The sequence below is a fragment of the Medicago truncatula genome, chromosome 2 (genome assembly GCF_003473485.1).
Source record: "Medicago truncatula cultivar Jemalong A17 chromosome 2, MtrunA17r5.0-ANR, whole genome shotgun sequence".
NCBI classification, from domain to species: Eukaryota; Viridiplantae; Streptophyta; class Magnoliopsida; order Fabales; family Fabaceae; genus Medicago; species Medicago truncatula.
Genome location: NC_053043.1, coordinates 1,892,318 through 1,916,641, shown reverse-complemented (window position 1 = coordinate 1,916,641; position 24,324 = coordinate 1,892,318). Strand labels below are relative to the sequence as shown.

Below are 24,324 nucleotides of genomic sequence, written 5' to 3'. Positions count from 1 at the left end.
TCAGTTGAAGTGGCATGGTTTTGGCCACGTGGCAGTTGCTGACTGTGCAACTTTTGCCACGTGGCAGTTGCTGACTGTGCAACTTTTGCCACGTGGCATGCCACATAATTAATTTTTGTTTATTTTTTTCAAAATTCTAAAAAATTCATTTTTTAAATTAAAAATCCGAAAATAAATATAAAAATCATAAAAAAAATTAAAAATTAATTTTTTCTTCAAAATTCTGAAAATTCATTTTTTTAAATTAAAAATCATAAAAAAATCTGAAAATTAAATTTTCGATTTTTAGTTAAAAATTTTTTTTTTCAAAATTCTGAAAATTAAATTTTCGAAAATTCATTTTTTTTTAATTCTGAAAATTAAATTATATTTTCAAAAGTTATAAATTTTGAGATTATATAATTTTTAATTTTATTTTTCAAAAATTTTACTTCTAGATTTTAAAAACACTAATTTCCAATTTTTTTCTTCATATTTAAAAAAAAAAAATTGGAATTTTTTTATGATTTTTTAATTTATTTTCAGTTTTTGTAATTTTAAAAAATAATTTTCAGATTTAAAAAAATAATTTTATAATGACGTGGATTGTCACGTCAGGCCCACGTTGCAAAAGTTGCACAGTCAGCAACTGCCACGTGGCCAAAGTCATCCCATGTCAGCAAAAAAGTGGGGCCAAGGACCTTTTTAAAACAAAAAAAAAAATTGTAGGATGTTTTTAAATTATTTTTTTTACAAGAAGGAAAATCAAAACGCGTCCAAATTACATGGACATTGTATATTTAAGCCTATAATAAATCAAATTAATGTTTCCTTAATTGTCTAAAATTTTAGTTATAATTTCAATGCTACATGGAAGATAAAAATGTGTCTATTCAATTCTCTTTCCGTTCTCTTCGGATGCACCCATTCATTTCGAGTTCCATACCAAAGGAAAGACAAACAATCTTCATAATTCATTTCCTTTTCAATTTTCCAATTCCACGTTTTTCAACTATTTAATTGAACCTGGAAATATGGTCTCTAAGTCATTGTTGAGAAATGAATGGGTGCCTCTTCAATTTCCCAATTCAGAGAGTATTTGATTCAAGAAGTTGTTCAAAATTCTTTCTCTCTCTCTCATCACCGATTTAAAAAGCACTTCTTTCGATTTTCAGGTTCCAGTATTCTTTGTTCCTTCTCTGTGTGTGTTTTGATGTATGCTTCTACTTTAGAAAATTTAACGTTAATGTTAAAAGAAAACTAAACTTCTTACCACTTAAACCAGAAATGTGTTATTCCAACCTTTCATGCTTTACACATTACATAGTTGGTGTTGTTGTGTATGAAAATGTCATAAATATGATAGTTCCTTTTCTGAGTGTCTATCAATTATGAGTGAATGAAATCAATATATAAAATTAATTTGGTTAAAAATGACTGAAATAAAGTCATTCATGTTAGGATGTTTTTACATAAAACAAATTTGATGTAAAACACAATTTTCAAACTTTCATCACATATAGTCCAAGTTTCATAGGAATAAATCAAAATCAATTTTAAGGAAGAAATCAAAATTCTATTGGATCATAGGAAACTCACGTTTCATAACCCGTGGCCGTGGTGCATCGACATACACACTTCGAGCTGAACGACTTTCATCACCTGATCTTTCCTCCCTTTCCCACGGTGAACCACCAACCCTCATGGATAATTTGGTTCAAGTATGCTTCACAGAAGACAAATTAAGCATAAATCATAATGTACTGCATGTATTTCCAGAATTCTTGTAGTAAAATATTGGTCCGGGAACAAGCATTAATTTACTTGCGTTTTAGCTATCCTTAATCCTTTGATTGGGGGAATGAGCCATCTAGTACCTTTACTACCTTTTTTTCATAGTATCTAATTATTGGCTTCATATTTGGGGTCAGCTATGACCAAGTGATATGCGACAACCAACGCAAAAATGAAGATGCCAAGATAGTTTGGCCATGAATCCCAAGCCTTCCTTCATCATCAATCATCTTTTTCTTCTTCTTCTTCCAGGTGGCAATCAAATCTACCTATCATTAAAATAACAGAATCAAAATGCAATGCGGAAACAATAATACTAATCATAACTGAATATAACAAGCGATGAATAAAAAAGGTAAAAAAGAGAAGTGTGTGGCTGCTGGGATTCGAGCCCAGGTCTCCACGGCCACAACGTGGAATTCTTACCACTAAACTACAGCCACTTCATGTCAATGGTTGCTAACATATATTATATAATTAGAAGATTACAAATACACTCTATACGTTTTTTATTTTTATTTTATTTTTGCCACTAGAAAAAAAAATAAAAAAATTACATCACTATTCCCTAAACTATTCAAATCAATTTTAAAAAACAAAGATAAATTAACCCTTCAATTCAACTAACAAATAGACCAATGTAATTTCTAATTTGATATTTTTTTTTTTCAAAAATGAATTGACTATAAAAAAGTTGTGAGGATTAAAATTAGTCTTAATTATTACAAAATCAAAATAGAAAACGTGATTGAGTGCGAATTAAATAAAGGGCTTTTTTATAGTCAGCAACTTTATTCAACGAGTTATTTGCGAAACATATTCTTTAGAAGTCTTCCGTCTTCTTCAAGATCCAGATCACCTCATATGCATGTGTACGCCTATTTATTGGTGAATATTTTTTGGATAAAGGAGCATATTCGTAACATTTCTTTCCAACATGTGCTTTGAGAGGGCAACCATTGCGTAGATTTCTTGGCCAAGCTTGGGCGCTCTTCAAGATCAGGTGTGACTTTTTTGGCATGCTCCCCATCGAAATTGAAGTCAGTCTTGAGGCTTGATGCCCTAGGCTTAGCCCTGTTTTTAGGGTTTTTTTTTTTTGCTTTTTTCTTTTTCTTTTGTCATTTTACCAAAAAAAATAAAATAAAGAGAACGATTAAACAGTCAATTTAGCGTATAAATTAGGGTTAATAGGTCTTTACCCCCCTGTAATATAGGGCACTTTTGGTTTTGCCCCCTGTGAAAAAAAATTTTTAGATTCCGTCCTTGTAAAATGAAGATTCTTCAAGATTGCCCCCTGAGCCCTATGACTCAGCAGAATCTATGATGTGGCACCTACATGGCATTTTTTTTTGGATGCCAAGTGTAAAAAATAATTTACATGTCATTTAAATTTAAAAAAAATCTATTTTTTTTAAAAAACGAAAAATAATTTAAAAATCAGAAAAAAAATAGAAATTTTTTTTCAAAAATTTAAAAAATTGAAATTTTTTTTTAAAATAAAGTTCCAGATTTTTTTTAAAATACTTCCTAATTCTTTTTAAAAAATCGAAAAAAATTTAAAAATTCAGATTTTTAAAAAAAATTAAGTTCCGGATATTTGTTAAAATCAGAAAAAACATTCAGATTTTTTTAATTTAATTTTTAAAATAAAAAAAAAAATATATTTCAAAATCTTTATTCCAGAAATTTTATAAATTCTTTTTTGAAATTAAATAATTAGAAAAAAATTCAAATATTTTTTACAAATTCAAAAAAATTAGATAATACTTTTTTTCCAAATTGAATCATTTTAATTTAATTCGGATTTTTTTTTTAAATTTAGTATAAATTTTTTGGAAAATTTGAAAATATATTAAGTTCGAGAATGGAAACGGTATACCATATGGGTTTTCCTGTCATTGATGGGAAATATATTAAGTTAGCATTTTGAAAAAAATTAAAAAAATATATTCCTGAATTTTTACGAATTTATTTTTTATTTAAAAAAAAAATCATTTTTTTTTCTGAAATTAGGAAGTATTTTTAAAAAAAAAAACTGAATTTTATAAAAAATTTCAAAAACAAATCAGAATTTTTTCTAAATTTAAAATTTTCGAAAATATCTGAAGTTAAGATTTTAAAAATTTAAATAAAATCAATTTTTTTTTCCAGATTAAATAGTTGGAATTTAAAAACATTTATATCCAAATTTTTAAAAATTAAAATATTTTCCAGAATTTTCATTCTTTGTAGAAAAAATTAAAAAAACATTTTTATTTCGAAAAAAATCTGAATGTTTTTTAATTTCGAAAAAGATAAGACAATTTTCTATTTCAGAAAAAAAAATCTAAATGTTTTTTAATTTTTGGAAAAAAAATTTAATTTTTTTTCGATTTAAAAAAATAGTTTGAATTTTTTCAGATTTTTTAAAATTTTGGAAATTAATTTTCAGATTTTTTAAAATATGATTTTTGGTTTTTTAAATTTTATTTTTTATTTTAATTTTTTTAAATAAAAATGACGTGTAAACTATTTGTTACACGTGGCAAGCAAAAAAAAATAAAAAAGAAAAAGAAAAAGCCATGTAGGCGCCACATCATAGATTCTGCTGAGTCACAGGGCTCAGGGGGCAATCTTGAAGAATCTTCATTTTACAAGGACGGAATCTAAAAAAAAAATTTTACAGGGGGCAAAACCAAAAGTGCCCTATATTACAGGGGGGTAAAGACCTATTAACCCTATAAATTATCATTCTTTAGTCAATTTGATTTTAAATTATTAAAATCTACTAAAAAGTTCTTAAATTAAGGAGTACTTTCGTCTTGAATTAAATGCTTTCGCAAAGACCAAATTACAGGTATAATTTAAGGACATTATAGTTGATTTTAGAGATCAAAGGGTGATAGTTTAGGGATTGATAGTCAATTTAATAGAATTAAGAAGTGTACAACTTTTTTTTTATCTTTGCTGTACTTGTACAAATGATATTTTTTTTGTAGAAGTGTGTTATCTGAATGACCATTTGTACCACAACTTATGTGATAATCTTACAAAAAAAAAGTATGAATACGAAAATAAAAATAATAAAGAGAAAAAGTAAAATCGTGAGTATGAAAAAAAAAGTTGGTGTCAATAGTTGTACATATATGTTTCTGAGTAATAGTCATATTGATCCGTAAATGTGTAAGAAATAGTCACAATAGTTTCACAATGTATCTAAATTTTAAAATAGTATATAACTGTGCATTACTCTTTTTGTATAGGGATTAAAATGACAAGTTAGTACTTTTTTTTTTTTTTTTTTAAGAAAAGATGCTTATAGCATTTCATTAATAATAATAATAATAATAATAATAATAATAGATTCAGTACATTGTGGGATGCATAATAAATAGTGGGACTAGTTAAGGAAATGACTTCTCTTGCTAAGGCATGAGCTGCCATATTCGTTTGTCGCCTAATAAACTCGACCCTAGAGTTTGTGAAGGAAGGGAAAATTGCTCTCGACACTCACTCATCAATAATATTGCCAAATTCTGTGATATATGTCATACAGGAGTGGAAAGCATCTCTCGTTATTTTAGAATCAAGCTCGAAATCTATGTTGTCGAATTGCATGTCTTGCATCTATTGAATGGCATGATAAAGACCCAAAACTTCGCCAACACCTACCAGATACCCGATCAAAAGGCATCACTTTAGCTAAAACAAAAGGTCCAGAATCTTGAGGTTTCGATGCTTCCACAAGCTCCAACAGATTACTGCAATGCGTTGTTGAATGTTCGGAGGCAGGTTCTGAAGCATATGGAAGATGGAATTGAGAGCAAAATATGTGGATATGGCAGCATGTTGAACATCATACCACACACCAGCAAAATTCCAAACTTGAATAGCAAATCGGCACTCAAACAACAAATGATTTAAATCCTCATAATCAGAACCACAACTCCCACAATTCGTCGAGCATGAATCTGTGGACAAGTTAGTACTTATAAAGATTGATATGACAATAAATAAATATATTGAAAAATTAATATGACAATATTAATAAAGTGATTTAATGTCATTGACTATTTTAACTATAGTATTTTTTTTTTGGTGGCCGCAGTTTGAACTCCATATATATTTTATGCATTGTTCATACTAACTGAGTTAAACTCATGATCACATCTATTACACGTAAAACTATTTTTAAAAATGAGTATCAATCGAATGTCTTATATTCACATTTAAGATCAAAATGAGTATTACTCCTTTTTCTCCTTAAAAAGAAAATAAATATTACTTCTTTTTCGTTTATAAGTGAATAGAAAAGAAATCAGATCAGAGTAGAAGTAGCTGCATAAGATCAATCGAGTGAAAGAAGGAAGAAGAAGAAGAAGAAGAAAGATGGGAGTTGAGAAGCAAATCGTTCGACCTGGAAACGGTCCTAAGCCAACTCCTGGTCAAAACGTTACTGTCCACTGCACCGGATACGGTGCGCACTCTCTCTAAACCCTAAAAACCAAAAACCCCATTTCTTATTTTTCATTTTAATTACCCTTTATAATTTAATTTAATTAGATCCACTCGTTCTTTGTTTGGCTTTGATTTATTGATTCATGCGCTAATTGTTTTTGATTGTGATGATGATGAACAGGGAAAAACCGTGACCTTTCTCAGAAGTTCTGGAGGTTAGTTACACGTTTACCATTTTCCTTCATATTTTTAGATAGATAGACAAAATGACAAATAAACATTGAAATTGCACACACAATTACAAATGGAGGAGCCGGGGTTCAAACCCCCGGTCGTGATGTCCAGCTTCGGCATTTTTGTCAATTGAGTTGGAACTTGTAGACTCCTTCCACTTTTTTTATTTTATATTTTGTTACTTTTCTATAATAATATTGTGTTCATTCATTTACTTTCTTACAGTACAAAAGATCCTGGCCAGAATCCATTCACTTTCAAAATCGGCAAAGGTTCTGTCATCAAAGGTACTATTATAACCTGGGTTATGTTAACAAGTGCCCTAAGGACACTTGATAAGAAGCTTAAAGTAGTAATTTTATCTTAGAAATTGTGCATTCTACATGAAATTTAACAATTTTTCCTTTTTTGAATTTTAACTAGGGCACTTGTTAACATAACCCTTATAACATTATGGTTCAATTTTAATACATACACACTACTATCAGTGTAGAGTTTTTACACTATCGGTTAATCATAACTGTCTTGATCAATAGAAACATTTGACTTTTATCATAACTACTTCTAAATCTCACAAGTATGATTGTTGACAGGGTAAAACTGTTCACACTAACAATGCATGAAAATTATACTTGTACATTATTATTATTATGATAACTAATTAGTGTTAATATTAGTACTTTTACTTTATTCCTAGTTTCTTTACACATGATAATGCTGCAATGTACATTTAGACGTGTTGACAACTCATTCACTATATGATTTATTCCAACCATCTGTCTGTTTAGGATGGGATGAAGGTGTCATTGGCATGCAAATCGGAGAAGTTGCTCGTCTTCGGGTATAATATCTATTCTCTGCTCTTACTTTTTATAACTTGTTGCCTCTTAGGGCTTGATTGAATTGGATACTAACATAAACATTTGTGATAATGTTTGAGAGAGTTTGTGAAAATAGTTTATCACATTCATGTCCATAAACTCTTTTAGCTTATTTTTATAAACTCTTTAGAATAGTTTATGAAAACATTTTATAGCTTATACGAAAACAATTTGACTTTTTATGAAAACAACTTATAGCTTATAAGAAAATAATGACTTTATTTTATACTTTATTATAGAAATCGCTTATACATAAGCATTTCTGTGATAAGTGTTTATGGTATATCCCTTAATTGAACTGCGCATCCAAACATGACCTTAATATGGCGAATTTCCTTTGCTGTTTGTTTTTACTCACACACATACAAGGTGAAAATCCACTTATTCAGTTATTCGAATTGTATTAAATTCTATCAACTCAATTGTTAACTCAATTCTATCCACTTATTATTGAGCATGTCTAGTTTATAAATTTTTGCAATTTTAAAAGCTAGTCGATACTTTGTTAAATAGTTGCCAGTTTGATTAATCCCTGTTATTGACCATGTTGATATTCTTGCAGTGCTCTCCTGATTATGCTTATGGTGCTAGTGGCTTTCCTGCTTGGGGAATACAACCCAACTCTGTCTTGGAGTTTGAGATTGAGGTCTTGAGTGCAGAATGAAAACCTCTTTAGTTTGTCATTCGGTAAATTATTATTATGAGTTGAGTATCCTACATTTCTGTGGACATGTATAATGCTACCCCTGCACTTTGAGTGATATCTGCAGTGGTTGATATGTTGAACTTGAATACTTAATAAAATTCCACTGATCTCAAACTCTCCAATATTAATATTTTGTAGTGTTTACTATATATCTTCCCTGTTTCTTTATCAATTTGTTGATCAATATTATTTGGCAATGCATGGTCTTGGTTTCTGCTTCCGAGTAAAAGTCTTCAGTTTATATCGTTTTTGTGGATCCTAAAGATATTATATATATATTTTTTTATTTCTTGGTCAATAATCCCAACTTAATTATCTTGTCCCCATATTTGTTAATTAATAGAATTATTACTGAAGTCTATATTGGATGAAGATTATGTAGAAGAGCGTACAAGAAAATATATTTTTCCTAGAAATTATTATGTGAAAAGTTGCATTTTGATAAGCTTAGTGTGTTTGGATGATACCTGCTCATAAGCTCTTTTGAGAGCGCTACTATATAAGGAACCATCCAATATGTATATGAGTTTAATACATCTATTTGTTCTATACTCAAATTATCCATATAGAATAGATCTATTTTGCTACTATAAAGAAGTTCTTGGAATAAGGTTTTGTTTAAGCTCTTTAAGGAGCTTTTCTAAAAGGCAAAAACTAGAAAGTAAACTACCCAAACACCCCTTGTACATATATGAAGGGCTTATTGTTGTGGGAAACCTCAGCACCTTGTCTTGTATCTAGGCTTAGTTGTCAATTTGTCATGCAATTCTCACATAAGAGTTTGCCATTTTGACACGGTTTTATTTCAGACGTTGATATTTTGTCTCACGAAGTTCTTTACTTTGATGGTTGATAAGTCTCTTATTTATCCATAGTTTCTATTTTGATGTGAAACAAAACAATGTTAATGGTTTATTTTTAATAAACTTTTTGGTCAGTAATTATGATGGTTAAGACCATAGCAAGAAACAAATTATCCTAAAAATTCGAGAAAAGAAGTCCATAATAACTTAATATGATGAACTCCTAGATTCTAAATGGAATGAACAAAGCAGTGGAGTAGTTTACAAAAGGTATACATATAGTGGAGCAGTATACATTGTTGTGTAATCCTTGAGTTACAAAAGGTATCAAATTGTACTAGAGGTTTGATGTTACACCAACTCTCTTCAGATGACAATGCTAAAAGTATAAGCTTCAAGCTAGATATGAAATAACTCTTTTGTATGTTGTTTACTAGTTTTAACAACCGTGCAACACCAACGCACGGAGAAGAATTATCATTTTTATAAATATAAAACTTCATACATATAATATATAGGTAGTTTGTTATATATAATATGTACAATATAGTTAGTAATAAATAACATATAAGTATTAGTGAAAATACTATATAAAATGTTAACAATAACCAAATACAAAAAATTCTAATTCATAATTGCCTATATAAATCTCTAGCTCCCGTATTTTTTAGTTATATAAACCTTGGGCATAATGATAGAAATGTTACATAAACACTCTAGAGGTTTTTTACCATACACGGCGTGTGTGCGATAGCAGAAATTTGCAGGTGGAGGAAGTCATGCGTGCGGTCTGAATGTCCAGGCTGCCCGTGAAGATTATGTGCTAATTAATGAGGCTAAAACGAGTGCAGTAAGCAGAAATCGTGCAACAAGCCGAGAGGGTCACGTCTGAGGAACTACAACATTGTTCTGATGCTAGGGGAAGTAAAATGTAATTTGGGCGCAACAATCTTCAAAGATAAAATCTGTGTTAGAGATGACAAAGACAAATTCATATGTGCGGAGACAACATGGAAAACTGGTCAACCAAATTTTCAAAAGGCTGAAGCATGGGGTTTAATGCAAGCTCTTCTCTTGCTTATGAATTTGGTAGTTGTTGGATGACATAGTGGGTATCCTAGTCTTAAGTTAGAGTTTGATGCTATTTTATGTGGTTTTAAAACTGTTATTCGTTGTTTTCCAAACTTTACTATAACTTTTATCCGAAGGCAAGCAAACAATATAACTCATTTGTGAACTAGAGTGACATTGTCCTATGCTATTTGTCAAATTGTCTATAATATTCCATTTTGTCTTATGACTATTTGATAAATGAATCGAGTTAATTTAGTTGCCTGAGAAAAAATCTCATTCATAGTTTTTCTTCCATTATTGAAAATAGGGACTAGGTTTTTTCCTGAAAAAAAAAAAGTGCAGTTAAATTATCCACCATTCTTTAAAGGTAATCTAGAAAAAAACCTTTAATCTATAACTTTTTTTAGGGATTAATTAAGCTAACTTATGCATCACAAAAGGCTCACATCTTTTCTATAGAATAACCATTTTTGACAATTCATTTATGTATACCGCCCGGATTTATATTTTTGGCAAGAGTTTGTTTGAACTTGAATACATATCTAAAATTTGGGTTTAAGGCAGTGTATATTTCAGAACAAAGAAGATCTTGTATAGTATAATAGTCATCATATAGTTTGCTCACAAATCTATTTTGTGGCCAACTACTACTCTTGGTGCTTCTGATAAAGCTCATTCAAAGGAGAAAATGTAGAGGAGGCAAAAGGGCATGCATTTAATTTACCTTTGTCTTTAAAAAAGAAAAAAAAAATCAGAAAGCAATCAAGTCCATAATGTTCTTTAGTGAATATTGATGATAAAAGGGTTAAAGGGAATCCCTGAATTCAAGCATTTTAGTCTCTGAAATCCAACCGCACTTTGGTATAGTTGTAACCGAAAGGGAAGACCTCATCATACATTTATGGTATTTGGTGTTTGTGTCCTCTTCCACTCCAAGCAAAATGGTGTAGCATAGCACCATATGCATATAATTCACATATTATACATAAATTATTGCTCTCTTTTAAATTTTCAAGTCTTTATATCCTTCTTTTAGCTTTTGAACAAATGCACGGGTGTAATATATTAGACTGTATGATTGTAGTTAGTGGGTTTAAAATGGGTGTTGCAATTGATGGATGTAGCATTTTGCATAATTCTCTCTTTATTTTTATTTGTCAGATGTATTACATGATTCATTCCATGTACCTCGTGCTAATGTACTTACTTTAAGTGGGGGCAATTGGGCCCTTAAGTTGGTTGAATTTCAATTGCTACTGTGCTAATTAAGAACAAATTAGGTTGCTAATGAGTATCTGTGTGAGTAAATTGCACATGTATATGTCTCTTAACTGATACTTCTGTTTCACCAATGTTATTATCATCATTCCTTCAAAAAAGAAAAAAAATGTTATTATCAATTTATCATCAATTATAATTATGAATAATTCAACTGTATGATAAGTATCCTCATGCTTTGATAGTCACATTAATTAATCAGGGCCACAAAATATCAATTTATCTTTTTCAGTAATAAAACATCAATTCATTTTCAAGCAAACTCTTTTTTTTTCCTTGTCTGCGCATAAGATTGAGAATGAATGAGGACATTGGTCCATTCTTTTCAAAAGCAACTTTGTGTGTTGTTAATCAAGGTTGTTATAAATTCATAATAGGAAATAAATTTGATATATTTATTTATATGAGTGTATATTTTTTGGTAAACCTAGAACCGGCGTACTCCTTTCTTCCTCACACAAATTTCAAATCCGCCACTTCACCATACCTTTCCGACGTGCGGTTGCTCTCTATCGTCGTAAAGGTTGGTTTGTGTTTTTGGTGTTTTTTATTTGTTTCGTTTGGCTGAGACGTTGGTGGATTTTGTGGTGTGTCGTTGGATGCTTGTCGGTGGTTGTTTGGTTTTTGTGGGTCTCAGACTATTTGATTTCTTTTCTCTCTTGGTTGTGGTGGAGGTTATGTCTGCTCGCAACATAGGTGGTGATTGATCGGTCATGATGGTGGTGATGAGTCATATCTAGGTTCGCTTATGAACTTATATGGTTTCGATGGATCTTTGGTTGTGTTGGTTTGTGGTACTTCATGGTGGTTTTCTTGGTGGTATTGATTTTGGGTCTTTTGTGGCGGGGCTCGTGGTGGTTTTTGGTGGTGATGCTTATGGCGGTTTTGGGTGGTGCTACGTGTGGTGGCTGATGTTGCTTTTAGGTGAGGGTTAATGGTGATTTTTGTGGTGTTCAATGGTAGTTTTGGTGATGGTGATGGTGTTGATTTTTGTGGTGGTGTTTGTAGTGCTTTTTGGTGATGGTACAAGGATTTTTGGTTGGCTTTTGCGGTTGTTTATGAGGTTTGTTTTGGATGAAGGTGCTTAGGAGAGCTAATGGTGGTGTTTAGGGTTTTTTCCCGGCTGTTTTTCAAAGGTTATTGGTTGTGGTGTAGGTTTTTAAGTTGGTGTTCAGAGGTTGTGTGTGAGCAACGGAATGTGGGTGGTAGAAGTTGTTTTTGTGGCAGTTGTGACGATGCTTGAGGATTTTTTTTTATGTTGTTTCGTTGAACGTGGTGTTAGCTTTGTTTTGATGTTTCTATTTATTGATTTCGAAGATAGCTCTTTGTTAGGAGACGTTTTCTATAAGTTTTTGGATTTTTCTTTATTTTCACGGGTGTATGGATTCTCCATTCCCATCATCCTTTGTTTGTTGCTACCGTAAGACTCCTAGCCTAACACTCCTTGTGCTGGTTAAAATTCATTGCTATCTTAATAAATTCTATTTTAGCTTTTTCCATAAAAATATTTAATATATGAGTGTATATTACTAACTCTTTTTTTATATATTGTCCAAACTAAATAGGCGATGCCTAAAATAACACTTGAGGAAAACAGATAATACTAGCTCTGTCACTTATTTTATCATTTTCGGTGTAATTTTTATGTGTGATTGTTTCCAAATTACCCATTTATTAATGTTTTAAGTTCATTTTGAACAAAATCAATATTTTAAGTTAAACAATGATATTACTATATGGTCTTGTATATGAGAAAACATTGACAACAAAAGTTTTTTTCCCCTTATTGTGTTTGACATTTCCTTTCAAAACACAAGCCCCATATCGATAAGATTAACACAAAAGTGAAACTAAATATTAAGAAAAGAAACATGAGAGAAATGAGAGGTTGACAGTATATTAATGACAAACTTTAAATAAAATTATAAATATTCATCATTAACGTATCGTTAACCACTTTTTACATTATAAATATTCGTGATTAACATAATGATCAAGTTCAATTCGTGATGGAAATATTTTTTTGTTAAACTTTACATAACTAACGTCGAAAAAGAATACCATAATTAAGATTCTTTTTCTAGGAACCAGTTAAAGCCAAAAAAGAATATCATAAGAATCTCCAAAAAAAAAAAAGATAATTTTTGCACTAAATATAAAATTTTAAACGTCAAAAATATAAAAATTCATATTCAATTTATGCTTTATTACAAAATTCTAATTTATTTTTTAAGAGATTATTGTAATATTATGAATATTTTATACAAAAACTCATTTAAAATTTGGAATGATACGATGAGCAGTTGATTTATTTATATATAAATGAAGAATAATAGACGATTTTTTTTATATTTTTGAGGGAATAATATTATAGTAGTAGTAGATGATTATTGTTTACAAGTATTTTAGGTGGAAATGAAGGGTAAAAGGGAGATTTGGTTGTGTATATAATGTGAGCATGCTGAATTAGCAGTACCTCTTTTGGACATTTTCTAAATTATTCATTCTTCTCGCAAGCACGCGCACTTCCTCACTCTCTCTCTTTCCATTCCATCTGTAAGTCTTTTCATAACTCATTCATCTTTTTTTTTTCGCTTTCTCAATTTTTCAAATTGCAAGGTAATAGAAGATGATTTCATGTTATTATTTTTATTCTTTTATCTTTTTTATTGTTTGGTTTCCATGGAATTTCACAATTCTAGATTAATTTAATATTAATTACAAAATATTAGGAATTTCAGGAACTAAATTAAGAAACTGAGCAATAATCTTACTGGGTTTATGTCCTGTTTGGATAAACTGCTTAATCTGCAGCTTATAGCTTGATAAGTGCTTATATATAAGCTATTTTGATAGCAAAAGTTAAATTATTTCGTAAAAGCTATAAGCTGTTTTCGGAAGCTATCTTGGAGAACTTGTGAAAATAAGCTGAAAATAACTTATGTACATGTCATAAGTTTTCTCAAACAGTCTACAAGTGCTTATGATAAACTCAAATATGCCAATCCAAACAGGCCCTATGTGAGCTTTCTCTTTAGATATCTTACAGTGGCCCTTGTTAAGCCAAAATGAGCTTCTCTTCAATTTGAATAAGAAAATTAGAAAAAAGGTGAGGCTTCTTCTGCAGGTTTTTTTGGAAGAAAAAAAAAATGAATGGTTGTGTTGGATGCTGCAATGAGTTTTTGTATTGTCACCAAGGTTTTAAAATTTGGTCTGCAGCTGCGATGTTTTTTGTTTCCGCGACCACAATTGTGGCTGCAGTTGTATTTGACTGCAATTTTACGCAATTGCGGATTTAAAGCCTTGTTTGTTACATTAGTTATTAGTATTTTCTTATTCAAAATGTTTTACTTTAATTTTGAGGGATTTTGGTTTCTATTAGCATTACACTTTCTTTATCATTATTATCTGCAGAAATGAATTTTCATTTGGATTATTTAATCTTGTTTCAGAAAAACTTGTGGAGGGCATAACATAAGTGATTCTGGACATCTCAACGAACACAAGAACAAATCAGCATGCGTTGGTTGGGTCTTTTAGTTGATGTATTCCGCCAAGTTGTACGCTTGAATTTATACTGTAAAGTTATTCTCTAGATCATCATTCTCGTGGTGTGTCCATCGCGTTTAGATTAACCGAGTAGTTTGGTAAGAATCAAAAGTTATGGTAGGCCGAGCAGCAAGCCAAAAAGGATTTCGGGCATTAAAACATTGTAATGGCATTGAAGGTGAACCAACAATAATTGTTAGAGTGATAGCATGCTTTCAACCTTTGCAAGATTGTCAGGTTAGTAATGTGTTGCTAATACTTGGTATTTTCCAATTTTTGTTTTTTTTAATAATTCTTGACATGATTATTAAGGTAGCTGTTTAATGAAAGTTTTTATTCATGTATAATTTTTCTAAAGGTTGTTTGTTAACAGTTGTGTCAGTGTGATAATTTTATGAGCTCATGTATGATGAATGTTATCTTCGAACTCTTTGCAGGCTGAGTACTTCCGTCAATTGCTTAAGCCTATCACTTAACTGTTCTGCATTCATTTTTTCTTAAAGCTGGAATTTGTAGTTTTCTTTTTCTGTCATTTGTTACGAAGAGAAGAAGCAAGTTATTGAAGATCCCATATCAAAGAACCAAAGCGTTGAGCGATTGATATATTGTTCTTTAGGATCTTTTTTTCTTTCTGGTTGGATGGTTAAGGCCCACGAGTCTTGGCCTTGCCCACAGCCTGTGGCCTGGCCGTCACTTTATTCCAATGGCGCCCGCATGTCGGATCCCAGTTTGTGTGGTTATTCGGCATATCCTACTCCTAGTACATGCACTTTTCCCGATGTCGGTGCATTTCCAGGATTCACAGCTCCTGCTACCCCAAGCCTGCTGACTGATCAGACCAATGAAGAGCAAGGGTTCCTTCAGGATCCCAAAACAGAACCATGTTTGAAAGCAAATAACATGGCTATGCAAAATGCGAATCCTGCATTTTTGCAGAAGAAATTTATTATCTTTGACCGGTCTGATAAGAAGACAAGGTTGTTTTATAGCCCTGTCTTCCCACTTGTTCAGAGTCCAATTGTTACTACCACACAATTCACTCAAGCTTATGATGTAAATCAGGAAAGACATGCAACTAATTTCGGTCAAAAACATTTACCGAAATACAGTTTGCCTGAAGAGTCAGAGCAGGATCATGTTGTTAACGAAGAAAGTGAAATGCATGAAGACACAGAAGAAATCAATGCATTGCTGTGTTCTGATGATTATGACTCTGATGACGATGATGAGGTAACAAGTACAGGCCATTCTCCATTGGCTGATGAAAGGACTTATTTGATACAAGAACAAATCGAGGACACAGAGGAGGATACTGCTAGCTCTGATTGGCCAAACAAAAGGCACAAGTTGATTGATGGTGGGTACACAAAATTATCACCACTCGTAGACAGTGCTAGTTCAGTAAGACTAAATGAACCGTGTGAATGTGTCAGGGATGCCGAATCAAAGCATTCTGATGGCCAAATGTATTTTGCCAGACAAACTGAAGATAATTCAGCAGCAGTTGGTGATATTCAATTGAAAAAGGATAAAATCCGTGAAACATTGAGAATTCTCGAGAAGTTAACTCCTGGAGCAAAAGGAAAGCATCCACTGCTAGTCATCGATGAAACTATTGATTACTTAAAATCTTTGATGTCCCAAACCGGCATGCTTGGGGTGAAATATCACTAAATAATATGCCATCGAAAAGGTGGTATTGGTTGTGTTGTGTTGTTAACTTTGTTGCATGGTAAGTCTGAACTTAGGATGCTTTCTTCTGTTATCCTCATTCTCAAGGTATATTTATGTTTTAGAAATAAAGTGGTAAAATATATCAGTACTGCAAGTACTGTACTTTGGCACTGTAGTAAAATGCAAATGAAGAAAAATTGGATTTGGGATTTCAAATTGTTGACCAAAACTTTATATCTTTTAGCTTTGGGATATTAAAGGGCAAAGATTGAATAGACAGAAGAGTGGTTAGTGGATGGGTGTGCTGTAAATGATGACACTTACTTTAATTTCCCTAAACAAATGTTGAAATTTGTTTGTGATTATATGCATGCGCGTTAGGTAACCTGGGGTCCCACTTTCCACCCTCCTTTTCATTCTGGATTGTATGCTTTTGTCCTCTCTTCAATCAAAGTTTGCACGCAAATCACATATTGGAGTAGACTCTAAAGTGGCACAAGAAAGTTTCTGATGTTGGCTAGTGCTTGAGGTTGAATGTGGAGCGTGGTGTTTGATTTCATCATGAGTTGATGGGACCCTTTTGTTGAATATGACATTTATTTATAGTTTAAGGTTACTTTGTTTTACGTGTTGTGGGTGGAATCATAGGCAATTCCATTTTCTACGTTGTCATTGAGAGGTGTGTTTGTCTGTTGAGTAATCTATTTCAGGTTTCATTTTCATGATGTTATTATGTATGTTTTTTGTTGGATGAGTGATCTGATTGTGTGAATAATTGGAGTGTCCATGTTGGGATGGTGGTCTATTCTAGCTTTCATTGTGTGATTGTGTACTATTTTGACGACTCAAGTTTACATTTTGGCTTAAATATATTTTTCGTCTTTTATCTTTTACCAAATATTTATTTTGGTCATTTATTTTTTTTATTCGTTTTCGTTCCTTATCTTTCTCAAATATTGAACATTAGTCATTCTATTACCGGATGTTACATAACAAAATCTAAGTATCCGATGTTTAAGTTGCCTAAAAATATGATTGATTATAAATGAGAATTGGACAAAGTTTTGCAAGAGATGATTTTAAGGATGCGCTAATGACTTGTGTTGATCATTCTCGTAGAAACATAAAGGTGATTAAGAGTGACAAAACAAGGGCGTGACTTTATAGAGAATGTTGTGAATGAATGACATTACGTGCTAAGCTTTCTAATGAAGATACATGATAATTATGAATTTTGAAAATGGACTAACTTCAACATTCGATTCCTACTGATAAAAAAATTATTGTGAATAACTAATTAACAACATTTACATTTTTTTTTGAAAGATAATTAACAACATTTACATGTAAATTAACTCTTTCATTCAAGCATTGGTAAACCTTTATTTAACAAAAAAAGAAGGGAAATAAAGGATTGTTCATTTTTGCACCAAAATAAAAAGGGTTGTTCATTTTCATTGTCATGTTGTCGACACTTCAAATATAAAAGTAAGTGGTGCCTGTAAAAATTATTGTTGAACAAAATTTGTGATGTGTGGCATTTGCTTAGATTAGCCTCCATCATTTCGAAAGTGAAATGTATTTTTATGAAAATATTAATTTATTTAATTAAGGCCCCTCATAGTTGATATTAACAATTCTGATGTAGGCAACTTTGGCCTTCTAGCTAACTTTTTATTTTGAGTAATGTTATTTGAACAATCAAATGAGACAATTTATGTGACAACTTCTTTTTTCTCTCTTTTCATTGGTCAAAAACAATGGTGAGAGAAAAAGGAAGAGAGAGAATAAGAGTATAATGTGAGTATGAGAGAGAAAGTTGTCAAAAAATTGTCAGAAAGTGGTTGTACAAATATCATTTCTCTTTTATTTTATGTCCACATTTTGCTCATTTGTTGACAAAAAGCAACGGTATTAAACACCGAATTTAAAGCGTGAATAGTAGCAGACTTTATTTTTTGAATTTTGCTCTTCACCCAGCGCATCTTGCAATCATGCACATACACTAGTTAATTAGCGCAAGTGTAAACTTGTGCGCAAGTTAAATAGTGTAGCGCATGTTAAGTGGCGCAAGTGTAAACCAGTGCGAACGTTAAATGGCGCAAAGTGCCTACTTTTTTTTATTTATTTAATATGATTCAATAAATTATTTTATTTACTTTATTCAATATAGCGCAAAGTCTAAAATATTTTATTTATTCAATATGATTCAATAAATTATTTTATTTATTCAATATGGCGCAAAGTCTAAACATAAATTCTATTTCATTTTATTTTATTCTAAATTATTTAGTCACTTTATTCTAATTTATTTATGCACTTAAAATAAATTCAATTTTATACTAATTCAATTTTCATTCTAATTTATTTATTCATTAAATACAAAATTAGAAAATAAATTCGATTTTATTTATTCAATATTTATTTATTCAATACATAAGCATAAGCATAAAATAAATGCGAAAATAAATACAAATAAAAAATAAAATTAATAAATATAATTCTCATTTTATTAATATGATTCAAACATTACAATATATAATACATATATTTTACCCTTCTGTTGGGGAAAATAGTGATCCGTCCTGTTGGAGAAAATGACATCAAGACCCCTTGAGTTAAATTTAAATTTGGTTCCTTTTATACCCCATGATGATTCTTTTTACCCACGGTAAAAAGATTTTGGAAGTAAAAGGAAGCAAACCTAATTTTACCTCAAGGGATGATGTCTTTTTTCCCAACCTAACGGACCACTACTTCCCCCAAAAGTCACCGGTATTTATCTAAAGGGGTATAAAGACCATAGAGACTATAGAAACAAAGAAGAAGAAGAAGAAGAGAAAGAGGGGGAGAGAGTGGGATGAGAAAATGTGAGGAAAAGAGGAAGTATGTGAGGGTTTTTATAGGTGGTATAAGGTATATAGCACTTAATGAGGTCCAAAAACGTGTGAAAAACTTAAGAAAAACGTGTAAAAATCAATCAAAACCATTGACTACCGTCCAAGAAACGTTTGTGCTTCAGTTTTTACCACCGGGCAACTTGCGCAAGTTAACTCGCGCATATGATCAGTTGGGCGTGACTTAAGTCACGCAGAGCTTGTGAGGTGCGTGTGTTAAGTGACGTTGCGTGACTTAACTCACGCAAGATCATATTTGAAAAATGTGCAAGGCTCGAGCGAAATGTGTTGGGTGAAGAGGAGAATTTTTTTATTTTTTAAAGAACTTTTTTCATCTCTTCCAGCTTTATTAACATCCACAATTTCGAAAGGAGAAAATAGTATCGTACTTTTTGAATTAATTTTATGACAAGTTAAAGAGAAAAATACCATCTGTGACTATATATTATAATCCAGAGAAAATACCTTTATATAAAATAAAATCCAAGAAAAACATACATAGCGGATCTGAACTAAATATGCTATTAATTGGGGGCACTACAAGTCTAGTCTACAATGATGTTTTAGGCATATATTCATTTTTATTTTATATAGAAAAAAAAGTTAGGTAAGTTGAGTCTGGAAAAGGAGACATTCAATGTTTAAATATCATTGGCTAAAATATTTATAGATCATTTATTAAATAGATTCTCATGCCGTGATACAAGTTAAATCTATTTTTTTGCGGAATATAAACTAACTTCTTATCATCTGAACCAACTTTCATTCACGGCATATATTCGAACTTTGTTTTGGTAATTTTTGGAGAAATTGAATTAAGAATAAACAATACCAAAAATTAAGTTCATGTCGTCTCCTTAGCAAACACAACTTGCAATTATTAAGCATTTGACATTGAGATGACCATAAACACTGCAGTGACAGCTTCTGGAAGCTCATCATCACTAGTATCTTATTAATTTGAAGGCCTACAAATCATTCATATTCACATTATCAAAAAATTAACAAAATCTTTCATATTCCCTTGAACAAATAAAGTCATATATCTATCAAGTGTCAGCTGAGTGATAATATCAGCAATACGGAAAAACATGAATACTAGCATAAAATGTTGTAATGTGTGGTATGCTATGAAGCACGGATACAGACACGGACACTGGATACGACATGGACACCAACACAGTTAATAATTTGAAAAATTTACATAATTCAATGTAATTACTAGTATAGAAGGCTCTTATCATGTCACATGACAACTGTATCACTATCTATTTATTTATGCATGGTCACATGATTTTATGTTGAAATATCAAATCATGTTTCTTTCTTTGCTCTTTGGACTCAGAATAAAAGACATCATCTATAAATATTTTGTTACTGTTCTCCCTTTTCACTAGTTGAATCTGTTACTTAGAAATGAAAACAACGAAGATAAAATTAAGAGACATTTAAAAGATTACATATAATATATCAAAATCAATTTAATGATTGAAGTGTCAATAAAATTCATACTTGAAAAAAGTGATTGACTTGATAACAAATTACAATTTAGCTAGAATCAATTAAGATTTTCTTATCTTATAGGAATCAAGATATTGAATTTCTCCATCTTCTAGTAGTTTTTCTGTTCTGTTCTGGAGCAGCTGGAATATTGCTATGAGGTGAATTATCATGATCATGATTTTGTACATTTTGTACATTTGTTATCTTTGTAAGTTTGCTCAGTTTCTTCCATCCACTACTCCAAGCTGAAGTATGCTTCTGCTTTAACATCTTATCAAATTGTTTCTGCAAATTTTCCATATCATTTTGAAGCTCTAAGTACTTAGCTTTCACACTCTCCAGCTCAAACTTTAGTGTGTTGACATCTTTTTTAGCAGTTGTCCATCCTTCTTGGAATGATTGTGGTGTCGCCTCGAGAAGTGTTTTTCGGTTTGTAACCATTGGTTGAGTAAAGGATTCAACATCTTTCAAAGAAGGGTTGGATAGTGCAGTACTTATCTTTACCTGTTCTGCAAATAGGACTTGCACAACTACCCTCAATGGAAGCCTTTCATTTTGTGCAGCATGCATGCATGCATCAATTGAGAGTTTCTGGCAATCCATTACGCGGCAGAGTCGCTTCCTTTCATGCTCAGAAAGTGTTGGATGTGCCTGTTAGTTTACTTCACTGATAAGAAATCCAGCAGCAGAAATCTAATGTAATAAAATTTAAGCTGAGCTACCATACATTCATCATCAATATACTTTTGATCCTAATATTTGAGTGAATCACCAAAGTTGTCCCTAAAATAATACGATATTGTCAACTTAGTCTATAAAATAGTCTTTGAATTGAGAATCCTCGACCACATTATTCCTTTTGAGTCGGTCAATTTAGTTACTAAAATTACTCAACAGAAATTAATTTCATCGAGAATCTCCAATTTCAAGAATTATTTTGAAATTCCATCAAATTTCAAAAACTAAATTGTCCGATCTCTACAATTGCAAAGGCAAATTGGTATTTCACTCTTTGCTTTTCATCTACTCATTTCCATATAATGGATATTAAGTGCGAACCAATTTGAAAAAGTACTGCAAATTGCTACTCGCAAACCAATTCACGTTTGGCCGCAGTAAATTATGTGACTATGAGTTAACTTTCTATGTATATTTATCTACTTAAAATAAGATCAACCATTTTTTTTACCAAACCAAATGTGTAACTCTAGATGACATAAAACCATTGAAAAGCCAAAGGTAAATAAGCAAATCCTAGAAACAGAAAGTAATTACCTTAAGATAGGAATCAATAGCTCTATAAAGTCCATCATCACAGGTTCTAGCTGATTCAGGCAAAGCTTCAGCAAGTACCTGAAACTTTGTCAATGAAAGGTTTCTATCTCTTGAAACCTCTGTAAGATAACTGTCAACAAGTCTTGCTACTCTTGCTTTAGCATTAAGGTTACATCCCAATCCCATATGTTTCTCAGAAAATGACTGTCTTTTCGGACTAGAATTTTCAGTCACTTCTTGTACAAGAAAATGCTCAAGCAGCCTCATAACAAGATCAACATCATACATCATTGTCTCTCCTTTATTATAACAAGGAATTAATAGATCAGCAAGTGTAGCTTGCTCAAATTGCATTCCAACCCTTTTCTCTAATTCAGTAACCAATGCAGGTGCAACCTTTAACATAATTGCCATTCTCAGAAGCCTAAGAAGGAAAGTACACGAAACAGTATCCTTCTGAGGAGGAATAATGCTTATAAGACTCTCAATTATCATCCTTTGTTCTTTAGCTTGAAGACTTGAAGTTTCGTCTCTAGTTCCACCTGCTACAATCATGTGAAGTCCACCGCCGCCTTTAATCCAGCTACCGCTACCACTACTACTACTATTACTATTACCGCAATTGCTCGTTTCATCGAATGTGATTGATGTTTCACTAACCAACTCTTGTAGCCATTTAGTTGCATAATGCATTATTGCAGCACCAATTAACTCAAATCTCATTCCCTTTACCTTAATAGCAGTAATGACTCTAACAAAGTGATCAATCCGAAGGATTGAAACATCTTCAAACCACCAATCAGGAGGAACTAGTTGATTCCTACTTGGACTTGTATCTTTCATATCATTATTATTCCATCTTGGACTTGAAATTTTTGATGATGTTCTTCCAGTGTAGGACCATTTTATCCCTTTTGGATTAGCACAAGCTTTCCAAGCTATAGACTCGCTGCATCTTCGAACTATTTGAAGATTCTCCGACCACGGTGAAAGCTTCTCACAGCTTTTCAACACTACTATAGAGTCTCTCCAAGATGATAAAACAACATAGCTAAGAAATGCTTCTGTTTTGAATATAAGATTCCCTTCTTCTAAATCTTCTGTCATTTCTAGATACTCAGCAGCACATCTTAGTCCAGAAATGTTCCCCGCTGTTAAATCAACAGCAATTCCATAGCAGAATTTAGCTGCAAGTTCAAATGCCTCAAATCCACCAGGGATATCATCCATAACTATCTTATTCACATCCGGTTCGCGTGATTCGTATATGATTCTACTCAGCTTTCCACTTCGAGATATAAGAGGATACTTTCACAACAAAGGGAAAGAATGAACACAAATAATTCATCAGTAGTACAAATTAACTAGTGCCTAATCTCTTAGTATAAAAAACATGATTAAATATGTTTTTAATCCATACAAAATTTTGTAGAGGCTAAAATGCAACAAAATTTTGTAAAGGCTAAAATGCAACAATTTTTTGCAGGGAATAAACTTGAAAGATCGTGAATTTTGTAGAGACTAAAAATATATTTAACTCCATAAATTATAAAATCATAGATTGAAATTTGAAAAAATTGAAAACTATAGGAAACAAAATTTAGATAGGTACCTTATGCAAGTGGAAGTTAGCTTCACCAATTTGAACAAGAAAATCACTTGGAACATCAGTTGCAACATACCTGCATTAAAATAATACTAGATTTTTAAGCATATATTAAATGACATCATTCAAAAATACTAGATTCTTAAAATCATTTCAAAGAATACTAAACTATTTTAATAAACATACCAAGAGTGACCTCTTTGAAGAAATCCTTCAGTCTTGACACCATGTTTGTTTGAAGTGAGAATTCCATCTCCATATTTGTGTCTTGCAGTTGAATCACTCTCAGATTCCCACATGTTGGATGGATAAAACTAGATTCACACAGAATGTACTGTTCTAAAAGGAAAGTAGCTTTAACTAAGAATCAAAACCAAAAATATATAAAATTGAGTGAAAATAGGAAGAAACACATGGAATGGAATGGTTGGAAGTATTTTAAGTTATCTTAAAGAATTGTCGGTTTCTTGTTAAAACATAGAACAAAAAATTGTTGGAGGTGTTACAGGCTGTGATGAAATGGGCATATAGTAGTAATGCTAATGAGTTAAACAGTGAATGAAGTTATGAGTATATTAGATTTGGATTGGATGATAGAAATGTATGTATAACTGTATAAGTAAGGACAATGCCA

The 24,324-nt window shown here is 31.5% G+C and overlaps 3 protein-coding genes and 1 non-coding gene across 4 annotated transcripts; 2 read left to right on the top strand and 2 right to left on the bottom strand.

The window, feature by feature from the left end:
• Positions 1-2,144: 2,144 nt before the first annotated feature.
• On the bottom strand, positions 2,145-2,216 carry TRNAH-GUG (transfer RNA histidin (anticodon GUG)). Its single transcript has one exon. It is a non-coding gene; the product is annotated as a tRNA-His (tRNA).
• A 3,826-nt stretch (positions 2,217-6,042) lies between these two features.
• LOC11430753 (peptidyl-prolyl cis-trans isomerase FKBP12) lies at positions 6,043-8,203 on the top strand. The gene is made up of 5 exons (XM_003593202.4): positions 6,043-6,229; positions 6,392-6,425; positions 6,670-6,731; positions 7,233-7,285; positions 7,888-8,203. Exons 1-5 carry the CDS (start codon positions 6,142-6,144, stop codon positions 7,987-7,989), a joined length of 339 nt encoding a protein of 112 aa, XP_003593250.1. The 5' UTR covers positions 6,043-6,141; the 3' UTR covers positions 7,990-8,203.
• A 5,398-nt stretch (positions 8,204-13,601) lies between these two features.
• Positions 13,602-17,295, top strand: LOC11430352 (transcription factor bHLH143). Its single transcript, XM_024776254.2, has 3 exons — positions 13,602-13,742; positions 14,639-14,972; positions 15,173-17,295. Exon 3 carries the CDS (start codon positions 15,375-15,377, stop codon positions 16,407-16,409), a length of 1,035 nt encoding a protein of 344 aa, XP_024632022.1. The 5' UTR covers positions 13,602-13,742; positions 14,639-14,972; positions 15,173-15,374; the 3' UTR covers positions 16,410-17,295.
• A 3,448-nt stretch (positions 17,296-20,743) lies between these two features.
• LOC11428537 (root phototropism protein 3) lies at positions 20,744-24,324 on the bottom strand. The gene is made up of 4 exons (XM_003593197.4): positions 23,877-24,324; positions 23,697-23,766; positions 22,085-23,392; positions 20,744-21,460 (listed from the first exon to the last, which is right to left on the bottom strand). Exons 1-4 carry the CDS (start codon positions 23,987-23,989, stop codon positions 20,894-20,896), a joined length of 2,058 nt encoding a protein of 685 aa, XP_003593245.1. The 5' UTR covers positions 23,990-24,324; the 3' UTR covers positions 20,744-20,893.